General features: G+C 51.5%; 1 protein-coding gene and 1 long non-coding RNA gene across 4 annotated transcripts in view; one reads left to right on the top strand and one right to left on the bottom strand.

Moving 5' to 3' along the window:
* Positions 1-12,134, top strand: part of KREMEN1 (kringle containing transmembrane protein 1) — a 65,579-nt gene extending 53,445 nt beyond the window's left edge. Inside the window, exons 6-9 of one of the 3 annotated variants that reach the window (XM_023646921.2) lie at positions 3,568-3,900; positions 4,819-4,977; positions 6,125-6,209; positions 8,084-12,134. In XM_023646921.2, coding sequence (XP_023502689.1) covers positions 3,568-3,900; positions 4,819-4,977; positions 6,125-6,209; positions 8,084-8,252 — 746 coding nt within the window. In that variant the 3' untranslated portion in view covers positions 8,253-12,134. Of the gene's footprint in view, positions 1-3,567; positions 3,901-4,818; positions 4,981-6,124; positions 6,210-8,083 lie in introns of all 3 variants that reach the window. The other 2 variants (XM_023646920.2, XM_070219833.1) reach the window with 2 other exon arrangements.
* The window catches only part of LOC106783474 (uncharacterized), a 45,435-nt gene continuing 35,327 nt past the window's right edge, over positions 12,043-22,150 (bottom strand). The window contains exon 3 of the long non-coding RNA XR_001381274.3: positions 12,043-14,250. This is a non-coding gene — a long non-coding RNA (uncharacterized lncRNA). The remainder of the gene's footprint in view (positions 14,251-22,150) is intronic.

The raw sequence follows: 22,150 nt of genomic DNA, 5'->3' as shown, positions 1-22,150 counted from the left end.
TCTTTTCATGTTCTTTTATTTTTTTTGAGGAAGATTAGCCCTGAGCTAACATCTGCCAATCCTCCTCTTTTTGCTGAGGAAGACTGGCCCTGAGCTAACATCCGTGCCCATCTTCCTCTACTTTATATGTGGGACACCTACCACAGCATGGCTTGACAAGCGGTGCCATGTCCACACCCGGGATCCGAACCGGCGAACCCTGGGCCACCCAGAAGCAGAACGTGCAAACTTAAGCGCTGCGCCACTGGGCCAGCCCCCTTTTCATGTTCTTATTTGCCATCTGGTATATTCTTTGGGCCTAAAGAAGTTCCATTAGCATCTTCTCCAATGCAGGTCTGCTGTCAATGGCTTCTCAGCTTTTGTTTGAGAAAGACTTATTTCATCTTCATTTTTGAAAAATATTTTTGCTAGACATTAAATTCTATACTGACAGTTTTTTTTCTTTGAGTGCTTCAAAAATGTTGCTCCTCTGCCTTGTAGCTTGCATAGTTTCTAGTGCTGTCTGCTGAATCTTTGTTTCCCCGTATGTAATCTTTTCCCTTGTTCTTCCTGCTTTCAGGATTTTATCTTTGTTTTTGGTTATCAACATTTGACCATGATGTGTCTGGATGTGTTTTCTTTTTTTCTTTTAATTTTTGTTTTTTAATTTATTTGCTTGGAGTTTGCTGAGATCCTTAGATTACCTTTCATTGACTTTGGAGCATTCTTAGCTGTTCTCTCTCCAAATATTTCTTCTGCCCCATTCTCTTTTTCCTCCCTTTCTGGGACTCCAATTATGTATTGTTAGACCATTTGATATTGCTCCTCAGCTGCTGGATGCTTTATTCTGCTTTTTCCACTTACTTTTTTCTCTGTGTTTCATTTCGGATAATTTCTATTGACCTATCTTCAAATGTATTGATTCTTTCCTCAACTGTGTGTAGTCTGTTTATAAGCCCATGGAAGGAATTCTTCAGCTCTGAGAGTGTCTGTTTTATTTCTCTCGTTTCCCTTTGACTCTTTTTGACAGTTCCCCTATCTCTGCTGAAATTTCCGATCTGCTCAAGCATGTTGTCCCTCTTTTCCACTAGGTCCTTTACTGTATTGATCGTGTAGTCTCTGTCAGGTAGTTCTAACATCGGGGTCATTTTTGAGTCCGGTTCTCTGGATTGTTTTCTCTCTCCTTTTTTAAATTGATTTATAGTTGATATGTAACATTGTATTAGTTTTAGGTGTACAACATAATGATTTGATATATGGATATGTGGTAAAATGATTACCAGATGCTTTATCTCTTGATGGTGAGTTTTTTCTTTCCTGCTTGCTTTCTTGCTTTTTCTGTGTGTTGTAATATTGTATGGAATGCCCCACACCATGTGTAGAACACTAGAGGCTGAGGTAAGTAGTATTAACACCTGGGAATGGGCAGGCCTGCTTCGGGTGGGGACTGAGCCATTCCATCAGGAGTTGAACTGGGTTTGGGTTTTCTCATTTCTGTCATTACCCTCAGTGCACCTCAGGCTTCAGATTCCTCCAGTGATGGGCTACTTACGTGTGCTTGGTGTGGAGCCCGGATGCCAGTGGGTTTTTCCAGGGTTCTTGTTCCACCTTCAGTGGGGAAGTTCCTACGTGCCTGTGCCACAGAGGGGATCTTGGCCGTCCCTCAATGGTAGACTGCTGTTTCCTGTTACTTGGTGCTTTGCTCATGAAGAGGCCGTGTGTGTGGGGGGGGATGGTTCTTGCTTCTCCCGCACCATCCTTGGTCTTAGACAGGACACATTACTGGGCCTGAGAGGTGGGGCTTTTTCTGCATCCCTGCACACCTCACCTCTCCCCGCAGCCAAGCACTGCCTTGTATCTGTGGTGGCTCTCAGGAAGGAGAGAGTTCCTGCCCCTCCCTCAGGGGTAGCAGACCTCGGCTTTGCATCGGTGCGGGATCGTGGGGTTGAAGGCAACCATGGGCTGATGCCCTTTGCCTCTGCTCTTCCCTCGGAAGCAGTGGATCTTTGGCAGGAATGAATGTTTCCTACTCCCTCCCCAGGGGCAAACAGGTTTTCCTTCTACCCTGCTCTGGGAGCGGGAGGGTTTAGTGCCCCTCCCCCAGCAACATAAGGCTTTTGCTTCCTTTGAGGGGAGGGTCTGGTAAGCAGGCAGTGTTTCACACCTGTCCCCCAGCAGCAGCTGATCACGTCCTGTACACTGGTGCCACCAAGGAGGACTCTTTGGTCTCCAGCCCTACCCCAGTCATTCTCGTGGGCACGGAGTGGAGGCCTGCACAGAATTGCTTACAAGTGAGTGCAGACTCCTGTTGTGTCTGGGTGCCTGGGTGAGAGGCTAGCCCACACTCAGCCTTCTAGCTGCTTTCTTCTCACTTGCTTTTATGGTGGCCACCTCTTCTTCTCCTGCTCTGTCAAAGATGAAACACTTTATATGACCTGACTCTCCTCAGATGGGGCTTCTTACTTTTTAGAATTAAAATTCCCTTGGTTGTCTTGATGCCTCAGCTTTCTGATGGGTTGAAGAGAAGTTCTGAGCTTTTTCTTGTTTGGATGGAAGCAACATTCTCTTACTGCTTTCTACATCCTAAAGGGGCATGGAACTCTCCCAAAGCCTGCTTTTTAATCCCAGCCCTACACTCCCTCTCAAGGACTTTGATTTCCAGGATCCTGTTTACACTTCACATAAGATATGGTGAAGTGATTCTGTCCCCTTCCCACAGCCGGCCAGTCAAAAACAGGAGACCAGAGAAATCGGTGTGCTTAGCGCAGAGGGGGCGGAACCTAGTGAGTTTCCTCTCTACAGAAACTCACTGCTCTTCTTTTTTTTCCTTCTTCCCCAAAGCCCCCCAGTACAAAGTTGTATGTTCTACTTGTGGGTCGTTCTGGTTGTGCTGTGTGAGATGCCGCCTCAGCATGGCCTGATGAGCGGTGCCATGTCTGCACCCAGGATCCGAACCGGCGAAACCCTGGGCTGCCGAAGCAGAGAATGCAAACTTAACCACTCGGCTCCAGAAACTCATTTCTTGTGCCATACTTTCCCACTTGAAAAATAAGTGTGGACCCTTATGCGAGCATATCAGGGGTGCCGTGCAGCTTTTTACGACTTTACCTCATGGAGTGCCTCCCTGCAGGAAGGGCCCAGTGTTTTCATGTGTTTTATCTCATTTGTTCTCACACATTCATGTGATACAGGAGCAGGTGGTGGTCTTTCCATTCTCAAAACTGTGAGAAGCGAGAGGCCTGGAAATGAAGAACAGCCCCTGGGATCACATGGCCCAGCTGGTCCCGAACCCAGACTCTCTGACTCTAGTCTGGCCCCGACCTAGGCCACACCACTGTGCCATGTGCTACTTCTAAGGTCTCCTGGGCAAAAAAAAAAAAAAAAAAGCCTCCATAGTCATTCATTCAGGGTTTAAGAGATTCATTTTGTGATTTGATCCTGAAACATAAGACGGTCTGGTTTTGTGACAAAAAACAGTATCCCAAACTGGATCGCATTAGTTAGGAAGAGTTTTGTTTGTAACAGGTTGGAAAGCGAGCCCTGTGGCCGGGCCCCAGGCTGAGGCCGGTGTTCTTTTGTCTTCCACAGCTCTTGTTGGCGCCTGTGGTGGGAATTACTCGGCCATGACTTCAGTGGTCTATTCTCCTGACTTTCCTGACACCTACGCCCCGGGGAGGGTCTGCTACTGGACCATTCGGGTTCCAGGAGCCTCCCACATCCATTTCAACTTCACCTTATTTGACATCAGGGATTCTGCAGACATGGTGGAGCTGCTGGACGGCTACACCCACCGTGTCCTGGTCCGTTTCAATGGAAGGAACCGCCCACCTTTGTCCTTTAATGTCTCTCTGGATTTTGTCATTTTGTATTTCTTCTCTGATCGCATCAATCAGGCCCAGGGATTTGCTGTCTTGTACCAAGGTAAGCCTTCCTGGCCTCCTGGAGGCCCTCAGGGCCCGTGCGCCCCGGCTCCTCTTGCGCCATTGCGACCTGCAGACCTTGGGCACTTCTTGCTGGGAGGACTACAAGTCAGGAGCTGCTGACTCAACTTGTGGCCTTCCCCACCTCCCATTTCATAACTTGTATATGTTTCATGGTATAAAAAAGAGGCGAAACCTGTCAGTTTTGCTGTATAATAGCTCTAATGACAGTTTTCGTGGGAGCGTTAAAAGAGCAACTGAAAGAAAGCTGAGACTGATAGAATCAGGAGGCTCTAAAGAGGTCATGTGGTCCGTCTTCCTGCCTCTGAACATCCCGGCCAACCCCAAAGACTGGTTTACCGTCTTCCTTCAAACCATCCTAAGGTGGAGCTGCACTCTCTACCCCTCTAATGTGAACACACGTGCCAGGCACATATGTCTGCCAGCACACAAGAAACATCAGGTGTCTAAGACCTAGTCTTGATCCGGGATGTCAGAGGCCTCCAGAAGAGTTCAGTGAGCGTGTGCTACAGGAAGTCAGAGGGAGGAGGCCTTCCCGAAGGTGGGACAGTCTTGAAGAACAGATGGGATCTGGGTCCATAGAGAGGAAGCAAGAGGGCCTTCCAGGCAGAGGGAGCCATAGCTGCAAAGGCGCAAGGGTAGGAAAACGATAAAGCGTGCTCAGGTGTCTGTGAAGGGAGCAAAGAATTAAAATGATTAGAAGCGAACAGCTCCTTCCTTTCCCCTCCTTCAGGGCCAGAGCCTGACAGGTTCTGCTTTGGGGCCAGTGGGGCAGTGGAGAGAATTGCACCAAACTGAATCAGAGAAACGGGCCTTTCTGCATAACCAGGGCCTCCTCCTCGTGGCTCTTCATCGTCTCCATCAACTTTCCCCCAGTTCACTCCTTTCGCTCTTCCAGCCGTCAAGGAAGAACCGCCACAGGAGAGGCCCACTGCCAACCAGACGCTGGCCGAGGTGATCACGGAGCAGGCCAACCACAGTGTCAGCGCTGCCCGGTCCTCCAAAGTCCTCTACGTCATCACCACCAGCCCCAGCCACCCGCCCCAGACCGTCCCAGGTAGCAGTTCCCAGACACCATCACAGGGGACAGAAGCCACAGAGCTTGAAGGCAGCACTCTTGGCGGTTACAGAAACTGAGCACTCTTGGGTGTTTCTCATTCCGAGGCAGGTTGGGGGGACTGGCTCTGTGGCTCTGTCCTCGCCTTTGAGGGACATTTTCTCATTCGCGTGCTCCCTTCGTCCTTAGGAAAAAGTGCTCACCTCCACAGATCCAAGATGTGTGCCTTTTGTACACTGTGATTAGTCAGCTAACCCAGTGTTTCCTCACTCTGAGAATATATGTCTAGAGCCCTAAGTTGTGGCCCGCTCTTGGCCATTTCAAGAGCTCTGTTCATTCGTTCCTTCAAAAGATATGCAAGTGCTCGAAAGGTGCCAGGCACTGTGTAGGCACTGGACTACCCAGTGGACCAAACAAAACCCCTGCCCTGCTGTGGCTTGTAAGTGGGAGGAGAAAGATAAGAACCGAAATAAAAAGTCAGAGAGTGATACGAGCTATGAAGACAAGTCACGCGGGCGAGGCATAGAGAATGGGTAGTGGGCTTGTGTTTTAAGCTGCGTCACCTGGTTGGGTACAGACTTCCATTCTCTCTTTTCTGCCAAGGAACTTGGGGCCTTTAGGGACTGGTAGAGCTGCAAAGCACTGTTAGCAATTAGCAAGGTTTTCAGACCGCTCCCCAGGTCCCCCGCAGGACCCCCTGTAGAAGGTCAGTGCACCTCCAGTGCTTGCTCTGCGCCATTTGTGTGTGTATGCCGATAGGATTTCACAGCTCCCATGTCTCATTCCTCAGATGAGGAAACTGAGGCCCAAAGAGGTTATAACTCCTCTGTGGTTGCATGGTGGATCCAGTGGCGGAGACGGTGTACACCACCCCTTTCGACTCCGAGTCTAGTGCACTTTGGACCACACAGCCTGCCTCTCTCCAAGAAGGAGCTCTAGAGCACGGCGAGGTGCGAGGTGCTCAGAAGGCCTGGGCTCCGTGCCAGCCCAGCGCTTGGCCGCTCCTGCCGCTGCCCCCACCTGCTGGGAGCTCCTCAGCCAGACCTGCATCTCTGAGCTGCCGCTGTTCACTCGGTGCTTCCAACAGACCTCCTTCTGAAAACTGAGCTCAAACAGGTCCGATAAACCCTGTCTTTTGTGCTTGCAGGATGGACCGTGTATGGCCTGGCAACTCTCCTCATCCTCACAGTCACAGCCATCGTAGCAAAGATACTTCTGCACATCACATTCAAGTGAGTATGAGAGAGCTGCCCGATCCCAGGAGAGGAGGCTCAGAACTCTTTCTACTATGCTTCGTTTGTCCGGGTACAATTGTAATATCAGAACCTGGTTCCAAAGCCCTTAGTCCCAGGCACCGTCAGGCGGAGACGTTCCTCCTTCTCCGCAGAGTGAGACGTACACCTGGACAGATCGCACTAAGGTTTGAGGGGTTGTTCCTCCATGTCCAGAAGATACGATCTCAAGGAGGATTGAAACAGTCTGGGCATAAAAAGCAACAATTTCCATTTTTTGGCTTGTGCTGGCCCCTTAAAGAGATCTTTATGCAAGAGCAGGGGTTCCTAGGACAATACCATTGCCTGTTTCCTGATGCCTTCTAGAAATTGGGAAACATTCTTAGGAAGAGAATTCTAACACTTTATTCATTGTTGCTTAATAGTTATTTTAAGACAATTATTTAAGAAGCTTATAGCAGTTTCATCCTTCGATTCTAACCAATTTGGAAATAAATCTTTCCTTCCTTTATCTCGCTGTTCAGGTTTAACAGTTCTGCCTTCCAGGAAAGGGACAATTGTTCATACTGCTGATGTTTGTGTACTTAGGGAGGGGAGTTCGTTTTTATTTTTTCTACACCCCTACTTTCTTTCCGGTGGTTTCCAGTCCAGGCTCTCTCCATTTCTTCCCCTCCCCCCCCAGTTTTATTGAGATATAATTGACCCACAGCCTTTCTCCATTTCAAGGCCTTCCTGAACATTGGTGTCCAGGGATAGCCACCTTTTTCCTGATCTTCTCACTTGCCATCTGCCACAGACTTTTTTTTTTTTTTGAGGAAGATTAGCCCTGAGCTAACTGCTGCCAATGCTCCTCTTTTTGCTGAGGAAGACTGGCCCTGAGCTAACATCCATGCCCATCTTCCTCTACTTTATATGTGGGATGCCTGCCACAGTGTGGCTTGCCAAGCAGTGCCATGTCCGCGCCCAGGATCCAAACCAGCGAACCCCGGGCCACCGAAGCGAAAGGTGTGAACTTGACCGCTGCGCCACCGGGCCAGCCCCTGCCACAGACTTTTTTATGCATTAGATGCCGACTCCTCCTTTGCCCTGTGAAGGCTTCCCTTGGCCATGTGGGGCCCAACCATAGGCCTCTCCACCCTGCACTTTACATTTTTCAGTGGAAACAATGTCCTTGATACTGTTCACTGAGCCCACTCACATGCCTTCTATAAATATAAATATATATATGTATATATATGTATGTATATTTTTTTAAGTCACAATTCACGTGTTTCTGGGGAAGGCCGTGAGGCACAGTTCTGTCTGTGTGTCCCCACAGCAGTGGGAGAACAGGAGGCTTTCTGTAGGGCCCAGCGCCTCCCAGCACACTGAGGCCCTAAAGTGCGTGTCTGACTCGCATCTGACATGAGAGTGTCTCTGCAGCTCCCCTGCCAGGCAGCCCCGGGGCTGACACGGGCCAGGCAGGCACTGGCAGTCACGCAGGACCCATTGGAAGCAGAGCGGATTTGCCTTGAGCCTGTTTTAGCTGGGTGGGCTTCCAGATAAATGACATTTGAAGAAAGTTCTTCTATTTAAAAAGAAAAAAAAGAATTTGAAAACCTAATCTCTCAGGCTAGCCCTTTCCAGATTTGAATAATTCTGCCCCTTACAAAGTTTTTTGGTACGCTGAGCTGCCCTTTTCCCCGCCGCTCTCCCGTCCCATAGGGCACACTTCATCCACACAACAGTCCTTCGGGTCTGGAAGGGCCCCTGTTAGTCTTTCCCAAGGCATCGCAGAGTGTCCCGTTTCATAGATAGAGGGTCTATGAGATGGCGGGTTGTTTTGGATGCTTTGTTCACTTTACTTGAAAAATTAAGTTATTTTCGTTTGGCAGATCCCATCGCGTTCCTGCTTCAGGGGACCTTAGGGATTGTCGTCAGCCAGGGACGTCGGGGGAAATCTGGAGCATTTTTTATCAGCCTGCTACTTCAATTTCCATCTTTAAGAAGAAGCTCAAGGGTCCGAGTCAACAAGATGACCGTAATCCTCTTGTGAGTGACTAAAGCTGCCCCGGGCCCAGGACACAGGGTCCCTCAGAGCTCAAGGCCCCTGGGGACCACCTCTCCTGTGGTTGCCTCTGGCCAGCTCTTCCCTGCCTCTCTCTCGGCCTCTTCGGGGGTGCGCTCCTGCAGACGGGGAAGGGGTGCTCTGCTGCAGGGACAGGCGCGGCCTGGATTCGTCTTCCCTCATCAGCTGCTTTTAGGAGAGAGACTCAAGGTCCCGGGTCCAGGCCCTCCTGCGCCTCTCTCTCTCTTGTCTAGGAATGGGGGTGTCAGGATGGTGGGGCTGAGATGACAGCGATGGTTGTGTGCGGCACTGGGTTCAGGTACATTCTAGACAACGTCAGGTGGTGGGTAGGGGTAGTGTATGTTGAGGCTTGCTTGCTTCTCTGTTTTGTCCACACACAGATCACTTTCTCCTGGTCTTTATGGTTTGGAACAGGGCCAGACAGGGAGAATTCTGAGGTTCTCTCGAGGGTTGGCCTGGTTCTCTACTCCTGGGCATTAGCACCCCCAAAGCCCTAAAGGGGGCCCACGCTCTGTGCTGACTCAGAGGCTTTGCTCTCTGGGGGCTAGATGAGGATGGGCCTCCTCCACCCTGGGAGGGCCTGAGAATTGGGCCTGGTGACCCCCATTCATGTCACACCGAATGTGACACCTTCCACATTCGGGCTTCTTTCTGGAGCTTCTTTCCATAGCGCACTGACCAGCAGAGCAAGCTTGAGGAGCAGTCGTATAAAGCATCCATTCATTTATTCACGCAGCAGACTTCACTGCAAACTCTTCTAGGTGCTCAGCAGCTCCTCGTTGGATTGGATGTGTCTGGCCTTGCACCCGAGCAGCTCGTGGTCCTGTGGAAGCTGAGCCAGGCCCCTGTCTCTCCCTGATTCTCTAAATTGACTCTCAGTTCAGAACGGGGAGTATAAATATCATGGTTTATGTAGCATTTAGGCAGCATTGTGTGAGACAGGGTGCCAGCAGTCCCTCCTTGGGTGTCCCTCCTTTTAGAAGAAGATGAAAAGTGCCCCACAGCCTGTGTTCTCTGCAGCCTTCTCTGCGCTTCTTGTGGGGACAGCGTGGGGTCTAGAATGGCCTGTGGGGAAGGAGAGGGCTCCTGTCCGTGGGCCCACACCACCCTGCCCCTCAGACAGGCAGGCGAATCACAGAGGTGGTGTGAGGCGAAGGGGGTGGTTTGGGAACTGGAGACCCTCGCGTATGGGCCTCCTAAGACTGAGAGCTGCGGCCTCAGTGGCCCCCGGTTGTGAGTCAGAGCCGTCTCCACTGCAGAAGTCCCCACCGCCCGAATGCAGGCTTTGTCCACAGCAGCTGAGAAAGCAGCCAGTGCCTCTGACGGCCGGGCCTGAGCCTGTGTCAGAAAATGGCTCTCCGAAAGGCCTCGGGCCCTGGGCCTTGCTGTGCCTCTGGCCTAACAGGTTTCCTCTTAGAGCACTTTGCCTACCTCCCCCGGTCCCTAAGCCACTGCCTGCTGCTGCTCTTGTGCACCGGCAACCTGTCTGTGCCTGGCCACTCCCAGAAAGATGGACTACCGTGTGGGGCCAGCTGGGAGGTGTCTGCAGGGAGAGGTGACACTCGGCAACCAGGAGAGATGCTAGGAGCTGGAAGGCAGGGGCATTCAGGGGAGGGAAATGGGGCAGGGGTACTCCCCCGGGCACTGTACAAGGCCTGCAGCAGGCATGGAACTGCTTGGTGCTATCTCCATGCTTTGATCTGGAAAGGGTGATTACCCTGGAGCAGCTGTCCGCAGGCCCCTGGGGCTGGAGACAAGCCTGTCCTTTACAAAGACCACTGACATGTGCAGTCTCCCCTCCCAGCTATTCCTGGCTTTGGTGGAATCTCCTCACAAACACAAGTGTCAGGTGTGTGCAGTCACAAAGGGCCCTGTGCTGTGAATAGATCCTTTCGCAGCACAAAGGGAATGTGGAATTTGGCAAAGAGTTCACCCAGCCGAGGGGCAGTTGTTCAGCTGCCCAGGGCTTACTCTGATCGCTGGCTTTCAGGGCAGCCTGTGGGCCCACACGCCCATCCTGCCCACCGCACACCTCGGGTCACGGTGTGTTGTCTGGGCCTGCAGCCCTTTCTCAGCGGTCCCAGAAGTGCTGGTGATGCCCCGGTGCTCTCCTTCCGGCCGGCCCTGGCACAGCCCTCTGCCGCCAGGATCAGCTTACTGTCCAGGGAGTGGCCATGGGAAACCCAAACCTGGCTCAGGACAGTATGGGAGGAGATGGCCGTAAATTGTCCTAGGCTGAGCCTCCATAAACGCCTGGGCCACATTCTGGCCGTGGCCTTGGTTGGAACCTGTCAGCAACACCCCACACAGGGTCCCTGGTGGCTAAGTAAACTCCTGAGAAATAAATTGTCCCAGAAGAGATGAGGCGTGCTTCTAAGAGCACTGAAAGAGGAAGCACTTGATCTTTTAACAAACTGCTTTAGAAGAGAGAAAGTGGGGGCTGGAAGTTACTGGAAAGGGTGATCCTGAGAAAAGAACATTACAGATCACATAGCAGAAGATTATGAACCAGGAAGGGGAAGGGCTTTGGGGACCACTATGGATGTTGGTTCTGAAAGCATTCTGCCCAAGGCCTCTGCCCCGAGGTGACAGAGGGGAGGAGGCTGCAGGCAGACCCCTCGAGGCCTGTGTGCCCTCCTCATCCCTTCACTGCAGGTTCCCAGGCCCTGCCTTCTCAGCGTGTGTCCCAGTGGGCAGCTGATCTTCTTGCCTCCCATGGTGAATGTGCTTTGGCCAGCTGTGAACCTGGTCTCTTAGCCATGTTTCACAGTGTGCTTGTCTGCTCTAGAAGGCACTCAGTGCCCTGTGTTCTTGCTCAAGTGTCCAGTTTCTTGCAGAGCAGAGAAAGAGGAGGGATGAGCCCCGGGGTGCCTTCCCCCCATCCCCCATGCCGGAACAGGGTTGAGGCCTCCCTCTTGGTGTCAGCAAGGTAACGTGGTTGCTGTAACTTCTGAAGTATGGGCTCTGACTCAAGACTCCAACTGGCCAGAAACCCACAGAGATCAAAGCACTAGCAAGTACAGCTGTCCTGGCCCTTAGGCCAAACTCCTGAGGTGTGTCTGGGCACGGCCCCACCCACACACTCCATTGTCAGCCCAAGGCAGGAGTCTGACCCAGCTCAGGATCTGGCCAGGCCATCCTGATACCAACCGGGTATGCAGGCCATTACCAAGCCCCCGTGTGTCCTGGGCACTTAATCTTCACGAGCACTTATAAGTGGACGGCCTCGGAGATCCTGTCTCCTTGCCTCCTGAGGCCGCCCCAGGTCTCCCACCCAGGCGGGCCAGCACCCCCCTCCACAGCCCAGTCAGCTGGCACCTCTTGGGTTTCGAATCCCCTGCTTGGTGTTTGATGTCTGCTTTTGTTACTACCTTGGGAATTTTTAACCTTTTGATTGTTTCCTCTGGTGTCTTTGTTTACTTTCCTCACTCCTCTACCTCCTGGCCAGGTCTCTCAGCTAAGCTGCCCTGGCATGGGGTGTTCTGCAAACCTTCCACCACAGCTGCCTCCCCTCAGGCTGGCTGGCTCAGGGGTGACAGGGACTCACCCTCTGCCTACAGACCCCAGGGGGGCCCATCTCACAGGCTTCTGTCTTGCCGAGTAGAACATACTCAACAAGGCAGAAGTGGAGTGTGGAGGAAAGGCCCAGGTAAATCTGCTTCAGAAAGGATGTGTCTTCAGGAGCATGTGGCGGGGGGCTGCCGTCGTGGGGTTCACGCAGCGTCAAGACCTGCCCACATCCAGACTCACCTTCCCCTGGGGATCTTGACTTTGGATGACAAGGCTTTATTTGTAAATATGCTCTTAATATGCAACTTTGAGAATAAAATAGAAACATCATGTATTTTAAAGTATAAGATGAAGTGTGACACACTGTATACAATTTAATATATATTTTTAGGATTTTGTTATTTAAGAAAATGGAATGTAATGGTACTTAACTTTTACAAAAGAGAGAAAAATGTTATTTTTACTGTCTGAAGAAAATAAATATTCTCATTGTTGTAGAAACAGTGATGGGTCCTAGCTTGTCGTTTTTATGGGAGTGCTCCAGCGCCCCAGGACGAGGAAGGTGTCGCGTGCTGGGAGACTGTGTGCTCTTAATTCTGTGCAAATGCCAGGCCTCACCATTTGCTCAGATTTTTCTGTTCATGTCTCCAGATTTTCTCAGATCTCATCATGGCTTTGACCCACAGTTGATCTTCAGCTGGTAAGATCTGAAAGAATTGGAATTCCAAATCAACACACCACAAGGGAGAGACGGGGGTGCATCATGGTGAAGAGCACAGGGCTCTGTGCTCAGGAGGACCTAGGACGGAGAGGGGTGCTTAGTAAGAGCAGGACCCATAGGCCTGGGCTCACACTGCAACCCCACCATGTACCACATGACCTTGGGAGAGTGCCCCAGCCTTGTGTGCTACTTTCTCTCTGTCAGATGGGGCACTTACAGTCCCTGCCTCATAGAGTTGTGATGGAATATTACCAGTGGTGTGTTTTCAATAAATGGTAGCTGTTCTTTGCAGAGGTTAAGTGGTAGGGGGTTAAGAACAAGGAAGTGTCTAGGATAATGGCCACGTATCTTGACTTGGGTATTGGGAGGGGAGAGTGGGGCCATTCTTTGAGATAAAGAACATAAATGGTGGGCTGGCCCTGTGGCATAGTGGTTAAGTTCACGTGCTCTGCTTCAGCGGCCCAGGGTTCATGGGTTTGGATCCCGGGCGCAGACCTACACACCGCTCATCAAACCATGCTGTGGCGGCATCCCACATAGAACATAGAGGAAGATTGGCACAGATGTTAGCTCATCTAACATGTTAGGGCCAATCTTCCTCACCAAAAACAAACAAACAAAACATAAATGGTGCCATGTCTGAGAGGAAAAATGCTGGGTTCCATTTGAGCTAAGTTAAGTGAGTTCCCTGTAGGACATCAAGGCAGAGCTGTCCAGTAGGCATTGGGCAGGCAGCCTGAGACCTGCAGAGGCTCAGGCCTGGGGAGCACAGTCCTTGGACATGTGGGCATGGATGACATCCCAGGATGTGTCTGGGGTCACCAGAGAAGGCTGCTAAGGACAGTGTCTCAGGACACAGGTGGATTAGGAGGAGCCTGGGCAGGACCAGAGTCGGGGCTGGGAGAGCCAAGAGAGGGGGCAGCTTCAGAAGCCAAAGAATCTATGAGCCAAGCTTCTGATCTGGCTGGTTCCAGCACGCGCACTGCTGGTTCTGTGAGCCCCAGTTCCGAATTCTCAGGAGATGGTTTGCCAGGTGAGGTCTCTCTGCCCCAGCCGGTTATGGCTGGGAGAAAAGGGAGCACAGACCAGCCCAAGAAAAGAACACCACCACAGCCGTGCTCCTCAGAGGGGTGCCTGGATCGCTTGCCTCAGAGTTCCTGGTGTGCTTGTTCAGAATGCAGCTTCCTGGGCCCCGCCCCAGACCTGCCAAGTCAGAATCCCAGCGAAGCTTCCTGAATGGTGCTGATGCTCACTGCAGTCTGACAATGATTTTAACTTGTTTGAGAAGTTTGCTTGGTAGTCACCTCTCTTCTGGAACGGATCGTCCACACTTAGACAGTTGTGTAAGTTCCAGAGGCCGCTACCCTCACCGTCAGCAGTGTGTTTGTTACTCGACTGCAAAGGCTGCGGCACTCCAGAGACTCAGTGCAGGACAGAGAGGTGGGGGAGAAAGGCATGCCGCACAGAAGTTATTCCAGAGACTTCCCCAGAGCCCCTCTCTTTCCCACCGTCCTCCCCCTTGCTAACTTCGGCTTGCACCCACAGCGATCAGCCCTCACACTGCTGTGGATGTTGCAATGTGATGACACCTTAAAGGCGAGCTTCACGTGAGTGTTTATCTTCTCCGAGCATTCCTTCTCTTTCCCAGAATCTCTTTCCTTCTCTGAAGGAAAATATTTTTAATGGCTGGTGGCAAACAAATGAGATGGGCTTGCTGGTGAATTTCTTTGAGACAGATTAGCCTGCAAGAGAAAAAAAAATGCAACCAGAATGTGCAACTGTCTTGCCTAAAGCAGGACCAGGAAGAGCTCCCCACACCTATCTGAGTGGACTTTGGGGACCACTGACTTCGACCTCACCTCCTTGCTCTCCCAAACCTGAGAGACGCGGACATTGTACAACCCGGCCACATGGGAGCCAGCACCAGGGCAGCATCAGCCTCATCCTTTGTCAGGCAATCAAAGGCCCTTCTTCCTGTGGAGACGAAAAGGGCTGGACAAGAGTGACCTCGTCTCCAAGCTCGGAAGTCACATGATCATCTCCTCTCCCCCCTGGGCTGTGTGTGCCCGAAGCTGCAGTCTCTGGGGCTCCGAGAACTGGGAAGCTTTTGTTCCTCTGTGGCGGGTCGGGTCCCCACGGGGGATTGTTTTCGCTTGGCTGAAAGGGACGCTTTGGGGATAGAATATTTCAACCTCAAGAAGCAGCAACATTTGCTTGTAGCTGGAAGTCTTCATTGCTGGTCTCCAGCTGTTGGCTGGAACCATCAGGCCCCTGCTGAATGGACTACACCCAGCAACCGTGGGCGGGCAGCACCAGGCTGGGCTGGCTGTGGACCAGCCTGTGTCCAGGGGGCCCGTCTCCAGGACAGCCAGCGGCAGCAACCCCCTCGGCCCTGCTGGCGGTGGTCACGGGGCTCTGGGATGAACCTGCTGGCTGCGGATGACCAGGCTGGGGAAGCGGGCTCCACAGAGCAGCATTTTAGGGGGAAAGTCGATCGAAACTTGAGGTCCAGAGTAACTCCTCAGGGGAGAAAACAGAAAGGCCTGAAAGAGCCAAGGCTTTTGCAACAGGGAAGTCTCAGATTTCACTTATTTCACTCTTAGGAACGTTTACCATTGTCCCTGCTCAAATAAGGCCACTGCGCTTTTAAAAACTTAATTAGGGGCCTGCTATTTTGCACACTGACCATATGAATATGTTTAATGAACTTGCCTTCGTTGCTAGTACCAAGATGAAATCAAATCCAGAGCATTCAATGGGTATTCAAACCTCACATTTAGTCAGATATCGAGCAGCTTCTTTTTTTTTTTTGAGAAAGATTAGTCCTGAGCTAACTACTGCCAATCCTCCTCTTTTTGTTGAGGAAGACTGGCCCTGAGCTAACATCCGTGCCCATCTTCCTCTACTTTATATGTGGGACGCCTACCCCAGCATGGCGTACCAAGCCGTGCCATGTCCACACCCGGGATCAGAACTGGTGAACCCCGGGCCACTGAGAAACGGAACATGCGCACTTCACCACTTCTCCACTGGGCCGGCCCTCGAGCAGCTTCTTAATGGATCTGTGGTGAGCTGAGGAAAGCTTCTGAATGTGCAAGGATAATAATAAGAAGAAAACAGCTAGCATTTCTGCAGTACCTATGTGTGCCAGACTGTGCCAAGCACTCGACAGACATTACTGAATTTATCCTGCGGCAACCCGGCGTGGGACCCAAGGCTCAGCGAAGGGGCCCCGCCAGCGGAGGGCAGGGCCGGGATTCAGCCCAATGTCTGCTGCCTCCAAAGCCAGGGCCCCTTACTCCTGTTGCACTGCAGGCCTCTCCCACCCGGGCAGGGACGGGCTCTGAGGGAGGCCCCCGGCCCCCAAATCTCTCTCCATCACAGGTGATGTCTCCAGACAGCCCAGAGAAAGTACAGTTCAATTTGCCTCGGGCGAGGAAGGCTCAGACCTACACTTCTTGACCTCTTTGAAGACATGGCCCCCTGCTAGAATCGGATGAATGTTATCAAGTCCCTACCCCCAAAAGATCCCCCCTTCGAAAATCTGCATAGAAATTCCAGGGATTCAGAGATCCCCTGAAACCCTTCCGTGGACCTCATGCTTAGAATCTCTCCATTAAGTCATAAGCAATTTTACCTGAAAGTTAAAATTAGAGCGAAAGAGAACAGCAACAAGAGTGATAATGAGAGTAACCATGGATACGCTTTACTGATGACTTTTTACCTGTCAAGTACTTTTTCTGCAAAGGGCTAAATAGTAACTATTTTGGGGTTTTCAGCCCATGCGGTGTCTGGTCTCTGTCACAACTACTCAACTCTGCCCACACTGGTTGGAGGAAGCTCCGCTTGCTAGAAACACAGCCCATCCACCGGGACCCTCAAGGACCCCATCACTGCACGTCTTGGAGCCGTCCAGCAACCCTAGGAGGGGTGGGGGGTTGCGGGGGTGGGAGGCACGAGGCCCACGTGCAAGCAACCACAGGCGATATAAACAAATGGCAGGTCGTGTTCCAATAAAACTTAACTTAGGGACACTGAAACTTGAATTTTATATAACTTTCACATATCACCAAATATTCTTTTAATTTTCTCCCCAACAATTAAAAAATCTAAAAACCATTCTTAGCTCTTGGGCCATACAAAAACAGGTGGCAAGCCCACAGGCTGTCGTTTGCCACCCCGTGCACCATGCCGACCACTCTGACACATCTTATTTAACACTCACAACTGTATGGATTAGGCATTGTTATTATCCACATCTGTCAGATGAGGACACCGAGGCTCAGAGAGGTTAAATAACTCATTTAAGAAGCACAGGAGTGAGGATCTGAACCCACTCCCAACCCTGTTTGCTTTCCTGAGAGACAAGGTGGGTGAGTTTAAATTGTGGAGAAAGGGAAGGAGAAGGTGCTGGTGGAGTGGAAAGGGGGCCCCTAATGCGTGGCAGCCCTGGGCCTGGGAGTAGAAGGGAGGGCCCGGAGAGGCTCCTTCTGCCCCGTCTTTGCTTGAATGGTGAGCACGGCAGGGCAGGGCGGCTGGTTTCCTGAGCTGTTCCTGCAGGGATGGAGGCCACAGAGCCGGGACAGCTGGTGGCCTTCACATTGTTTTTGTGTCTCCCAGGTTCTCTTAATTATAACCAATTTGCCACCCTCAGCAATTCCTTGTTCTCCTTTGCTAATAGCCATGAGTTGGAACCATCAGCTGGACTCCCAGCCAAACGCTCAGCTAAAATCACTTCCCTTTCCCACGCAGGGAGCCCCAGTCTCCTAGAAACTTGCCTTTCTTAGTCCTGAGAGGCGGGCGAGGCCGGTCCTTTTGCACGCTGCCTTGCTTGGCTGGGATCTGCCAATCGAATCTCTTAGCAAAGGGGCAGATGGAATCTGCTTAACTTTCTCCGACTCCTCGCCTTCCCGGCTGACCGTCAGGCTCAAGGAGACTGACGGCAAAGGGCAGCCTTTCTTCGTCGATGTCTTCACCATGTGTCCATTCCCACCGCAGTTATTTGCGACTTGGGCCCAAGGCTTTGGAACTCTCTACTCCAGAAACACACTCCAGACCATACCTGTGTATTATTTGGGGTAACGGAGACTGGAAGCTGGGCCCGGGGAGGGTGACAGCACGAGGGGCGGGAGGAGGACACGGGCTTGATGTCACATCCTGTGTAGGGAACCTTTGCCGAGCAACCTGGCTTCGCTTTGGAAGGCTTGATTCGGCATCAGAGGAGCTTTAAGACCATGAGTGCTGCACTCCTGGGGACCGGGGTTCAATTTGGGCTCTGCCGTCACTAGTTCCCCAATCTCAGGCAGAGAGGTCACCTTTCTAACCTGTTGACTCATCTATAAAATAGGCATAACACTAGTTTCTCAGAGAGTTGTGGTGAAGAGTAAATAAAATAATAAAGATAAATTGTTTAGCCCCCCCGCCGGCGTTTTAATGCGCTTTCTCAGTAAACTAAGGGTGGTGATACCTCTAACTACAAAGATCTGGAGAGGAGTCAGGCTGTCAAGGGCCTGGCCGGAGTCCCGACTCTGCAAATAGGAGTTGAATCCCATGGTTCTCAAACCAGACCTCAGGAGCCCACCAAGAGCACGGGGACCTCAGGTGCTCCCTGTCTTTGGGGTTGAGAACCCCATTTATCAAACTCCAAGCACACGGTTCTCTCCTTGGTAAATAATTCCTGACTCGGTTCCTTTAAGTAGTTTCCCCCAATACGTTCAGTATGTGGCCCTATTTCATAAAAGTATCTACCCACCTTCACCTTCTCAAGGACATAGCTATTGGGTGAAAACATCCTTCTCTGCTAGCTTGTTGCCTGCCATGGATTTCTTTATCCGTTACTTCGGGTCAGGAACAAATACAGAATTTGAACGTCCTCCTATTTCCCTTCTGGTCCCAGATGGGCAAACAGGCAGCCTAACCCCCCAAGCCCAGTTCCTCGCAGACAGAAGGCGCCGAAGAGCTGCGCCAGCCGGACCGCCCCCCGCGCAGCCCCCAGACCCGGGCTCGGCGCCTCGGCTGTCCCTGCAGGAGCCATCCCGGCGCAGCCTTGCTCACCAGCGCCGCCCAGTGGTAAGACCAGAGAGCTGCGGAAGAAGGGCAGCCCTGACGCGCCGGCTACACGCAACCGTCCGGGTCCTAAACCTGGTCTTTTAAAACGGGACTCTCACTCTCCCTGTGACACCTAGAAGCTCTCTGATTTGCTGTCTGCCAGAAGGCGAGTCCTCTGGGCCTTGAACCCTGGGGACCCAACAGCAGGCAGATCCTTATTTAAGAGCATCCTTTTTTCTCCTTATAAAAGGAACTCTCCATCACCAGGGAGTGAAGCTGCCCCACCCCGCCCTGCATCACCCCCAGAGACACCTGCTGGTGCAGGGGGCCTCCAAGAGCTTCTCCCTGGGGCCAGCAGAACACTCAGCCCCCAAGCCAAAAGGTCCTTCTCTTTGTTAACTACAAAATAAACATCGCCAGGCCCCCTGGGCGACTTGCAGCGCAAATGTTTATGCCTTTGGAAAGAGAAAAAAGACTGGCAAGTTCTCCCCAAGCAGATGGGCGCCAGGTCACTAATTAACCCTCAGCAGTCAGGGTGTCTCATCTTCTGCCAACCAATCTGCAGCAGGTTGGGGGGTGGCTAATGTGGGCTTCTCTTATAACTTTGTGTTAGAGGGCCCTTTGGGGCCTTGCAATGCTCTCTGGAAAGAACCACATCTTTAAAACTCTGCATTAGGCACGAGGGACCCCAAGAAATTCCCCAACGCTGGAGCGTCTGCTCCAGGTGAAGGGTTGCAGGCAGTCACAGCGTGCCAACCACTCGGGGCAAGACGCTTGGTGACCGGTGTGCACACAGAGCCAAGAGGCAAGGCCACCACAGGGATAACATTTGCTGAAGAGTAGGTCCTTAGTCATGTCAATGGCGAACATTTATTAAATGCCTAAGGACCAAGCTCCCCACTAAACTCCACACACTGCGTGTTATTTCATTTGCTCCTCCCAACAACCCTGTGGGGTGGGTATGGTTACAGTCACGTTTTACAGATGAGGAAATGGCGTCTCAGAGAGATAAAGTCTGCTGCTGACATCATTTCATCTCGGCTGGGTAGGTTCTTTTCTTCATACAGAATGTGTCCCTTGCCCGAGGTCATCGAGCTGGCGAGTGGTGGCAAAGCTGGGACTGAAATCCAGGGCTTTATGACTTTAAAGACACATCAGCCCGGCACTGTCCATTTGTCTTTGCCAACATAAATGACGGCTGCCATCTTTCAGGCTTCCAGAAGCAATGCCAAGCTTAAAGGAGCTAACCTGTGAGAACTCACGGCATAGATAGATCACGGTCATGTCTCCCCTTGAGTGTAGCCAGAGGGAGTGAGAGCTGCCCCCAGGTCCAGAATCCCATCATGAAAGGATCAGCCTCCTCCATCTTTTCAATGGGGAAACTGAGTCCCAGAGAGCAGAAGTCATCCCACCATGATTTTGCCTGCACAGTCAGTGTCCTTTCCATGACTGAATAGATCATCCTATTAAAAGAAATGAAGACAGTGGCAAGAAGCAGACTGGGAAAATGGGGAGAAAGCTGATCCTCCTGGAGCCGTTCCCTGTGCCCCCGTCTGGGAGGAGGGCATCATGCCGTCTCTAAGGGTGTTTCTTGCTGAGGAAAGTTGGCTGCAGACTGCTTCCATCTTAGGCTCCACCATCTTGTGGCTTCAAGGCACCCTTGTGTCACTAACAGGCAGGTGAGGGAATGGAGTGTGGGCAGAGGGTCTCCAGGAGATGTTAGAGGCGAGCCCTAGGAGGCATGTACTTCACTTCCTCCCACATTCCATTGGCCATAACAGGTCACATGGGCTCACCTGGATGCAAGGGCCTCTGGGAAATGTAGTCTTCTTGTGGACGAAGAAGTATAGGAAATGGAATTGGTGAATCCGTGGCATTGTCTCTGTCACATTGTTCAAAAGGTCATAGTCCTGTCAGGACCTGAAACACCTCAAGGTTGGAGGGTAGTCTAGTGTGCATGTGGGAGCAGCAAGAGGGTGACAAGTGGGCAGTCCCAGTGCGAGAAACACCAGCAAAAAGGTAAAAAGAGGGAGGTGCTGATTTATAGTCAAGCCCCACGTGGCTTGAGTCCATGACATCAATCCAGCCATGGCAGGAGAGGGACAAGATGGTGCCAGAACAGGAGGCAGAATCTTCCAAAGGAATATCAAGGGAAACCCAACATGAGATGTCAAGGGGAGGCCACACCAGCCAGGAGTCCTCCAGAAAAGAAGAGGATGCAAGAGGGAGCCGAGAAATGAAAACAAAGGAGCAGAGGAGAGAAGCAAACACAGGGCACTGGGGAGTTCTAAGACAATAGGGACCAGCAGCTGGAAAGGTCTCTGGTGCCAGCATTGCCCAATTCCTGGGTGTGCTACCTCTGCAGTCACACAAGGTCCTGTGTTCAGAAGGGCCTTGTGCCTGGTTCTACTGTCACCATCTTGAAATTCTTAATTTTCAAAGAAGGGGTTCCACATTTTCATTTTGCATAGGGCCCCACAAATTATGTAGCCAGCCCTGAGTCTAGAGATAGCAGCATTTGTTCCAGATGGCCCCGCCACCAGAGTGCAGCTGACAGTGGCTACTTTCTAGCCTGATGGGACAGCAAAGCAACAGGAAATGGGTATGGAGGAAGATGGATGCGGGTGGTCAGCTCAGGAGTGACTGGCTCCTTCTCAGATAGAAACATCGAGGAGGGACAGGTTTCAGATTCCACTTGCTCAGGGAGCAAGGTTGGGAGGAAACAGATGCTTACTGGTGAGAGAGTTTTCAAAAGCAGAGAATGATGGGGCTGGCCCCGTGGCCGAGTGGTTAAGTTCGCGCGCTCCGCTGCAGGCGGCCCAGTGTTTCGTTGGTTCGGATCCTGGGCGCGGACATGGCACTGCTCATCAGACCATGCTGAGGCAGCGTCCCACATGCCACAACTAGAAGAACCCACAATGAAGAATACACAACTATGTACCGGGGGGGCTTTGGGGAGAAAAAGGAAAAAATAAAATCTTTAAAAAAAAAAAAAAAAAAAAAGCAGAGAATGATGCGCTCTGAAAGGGGATGATGTTGAGGAAGGCAGGTGAGTAGATGAAGTCCAGGAGCCCAAACAGGAAAATGAGGGCATCCGATTAACGTGAGAGGGAGGGGGATTAGATGAGGAGACAATGAGGTTCCTCCTAACCTTAGGAGTCTTTACTTTCATATACAAATAGGCAAGGAGGCCTGTACTCATTTTTTTTTAATACAGTCCTGATGTTGAAGACATTACAAAAGCAGGAAATAGATTAACTAGTCCTAAATGGCAATGGCTGTGGACAGTGGTGTGGAGGACCCGCATCAAGTCAAAGAAGGATTCAGACACAGCTGGCAAACTAAGGGGACTAGCCCTCCGTTGCCTTGGCTAGAACAGGCCACAGCCCGAGGAAAGAAGGAAGCTGGTACAACGAGCTCAATCTAGTTACAAAGCATGGTTCCCAAGAAGAAGAGTGATTAATAATATCACCTTGCTATCATTTGTTGAGCACATACTATGCCAGGCACTGTGCTACATACACATATTAGTTATCCTCCGCTGTCTAACAAACCACCACACAATTTAGCAGCTTAAAACAAGGAACATATATC

Source organism: Equus caballus, chromosome 8 (genome assembly GCF_041296265.1).
Source record: "Equus caballus isolate H_3958 breed thoroughbred chromosome 8, TB-T2T, whole genome shotgun sequence".
NCBI lineage: Eukaryota > Metazoa > Chordata > Mammalia > Perissodactyla > Equidae > Equus > Equus caballus.
Note: the sequence above shows the minus strand (reverse complement) of the source record. Positions and strands in the feature narration are given on the sequence as shown.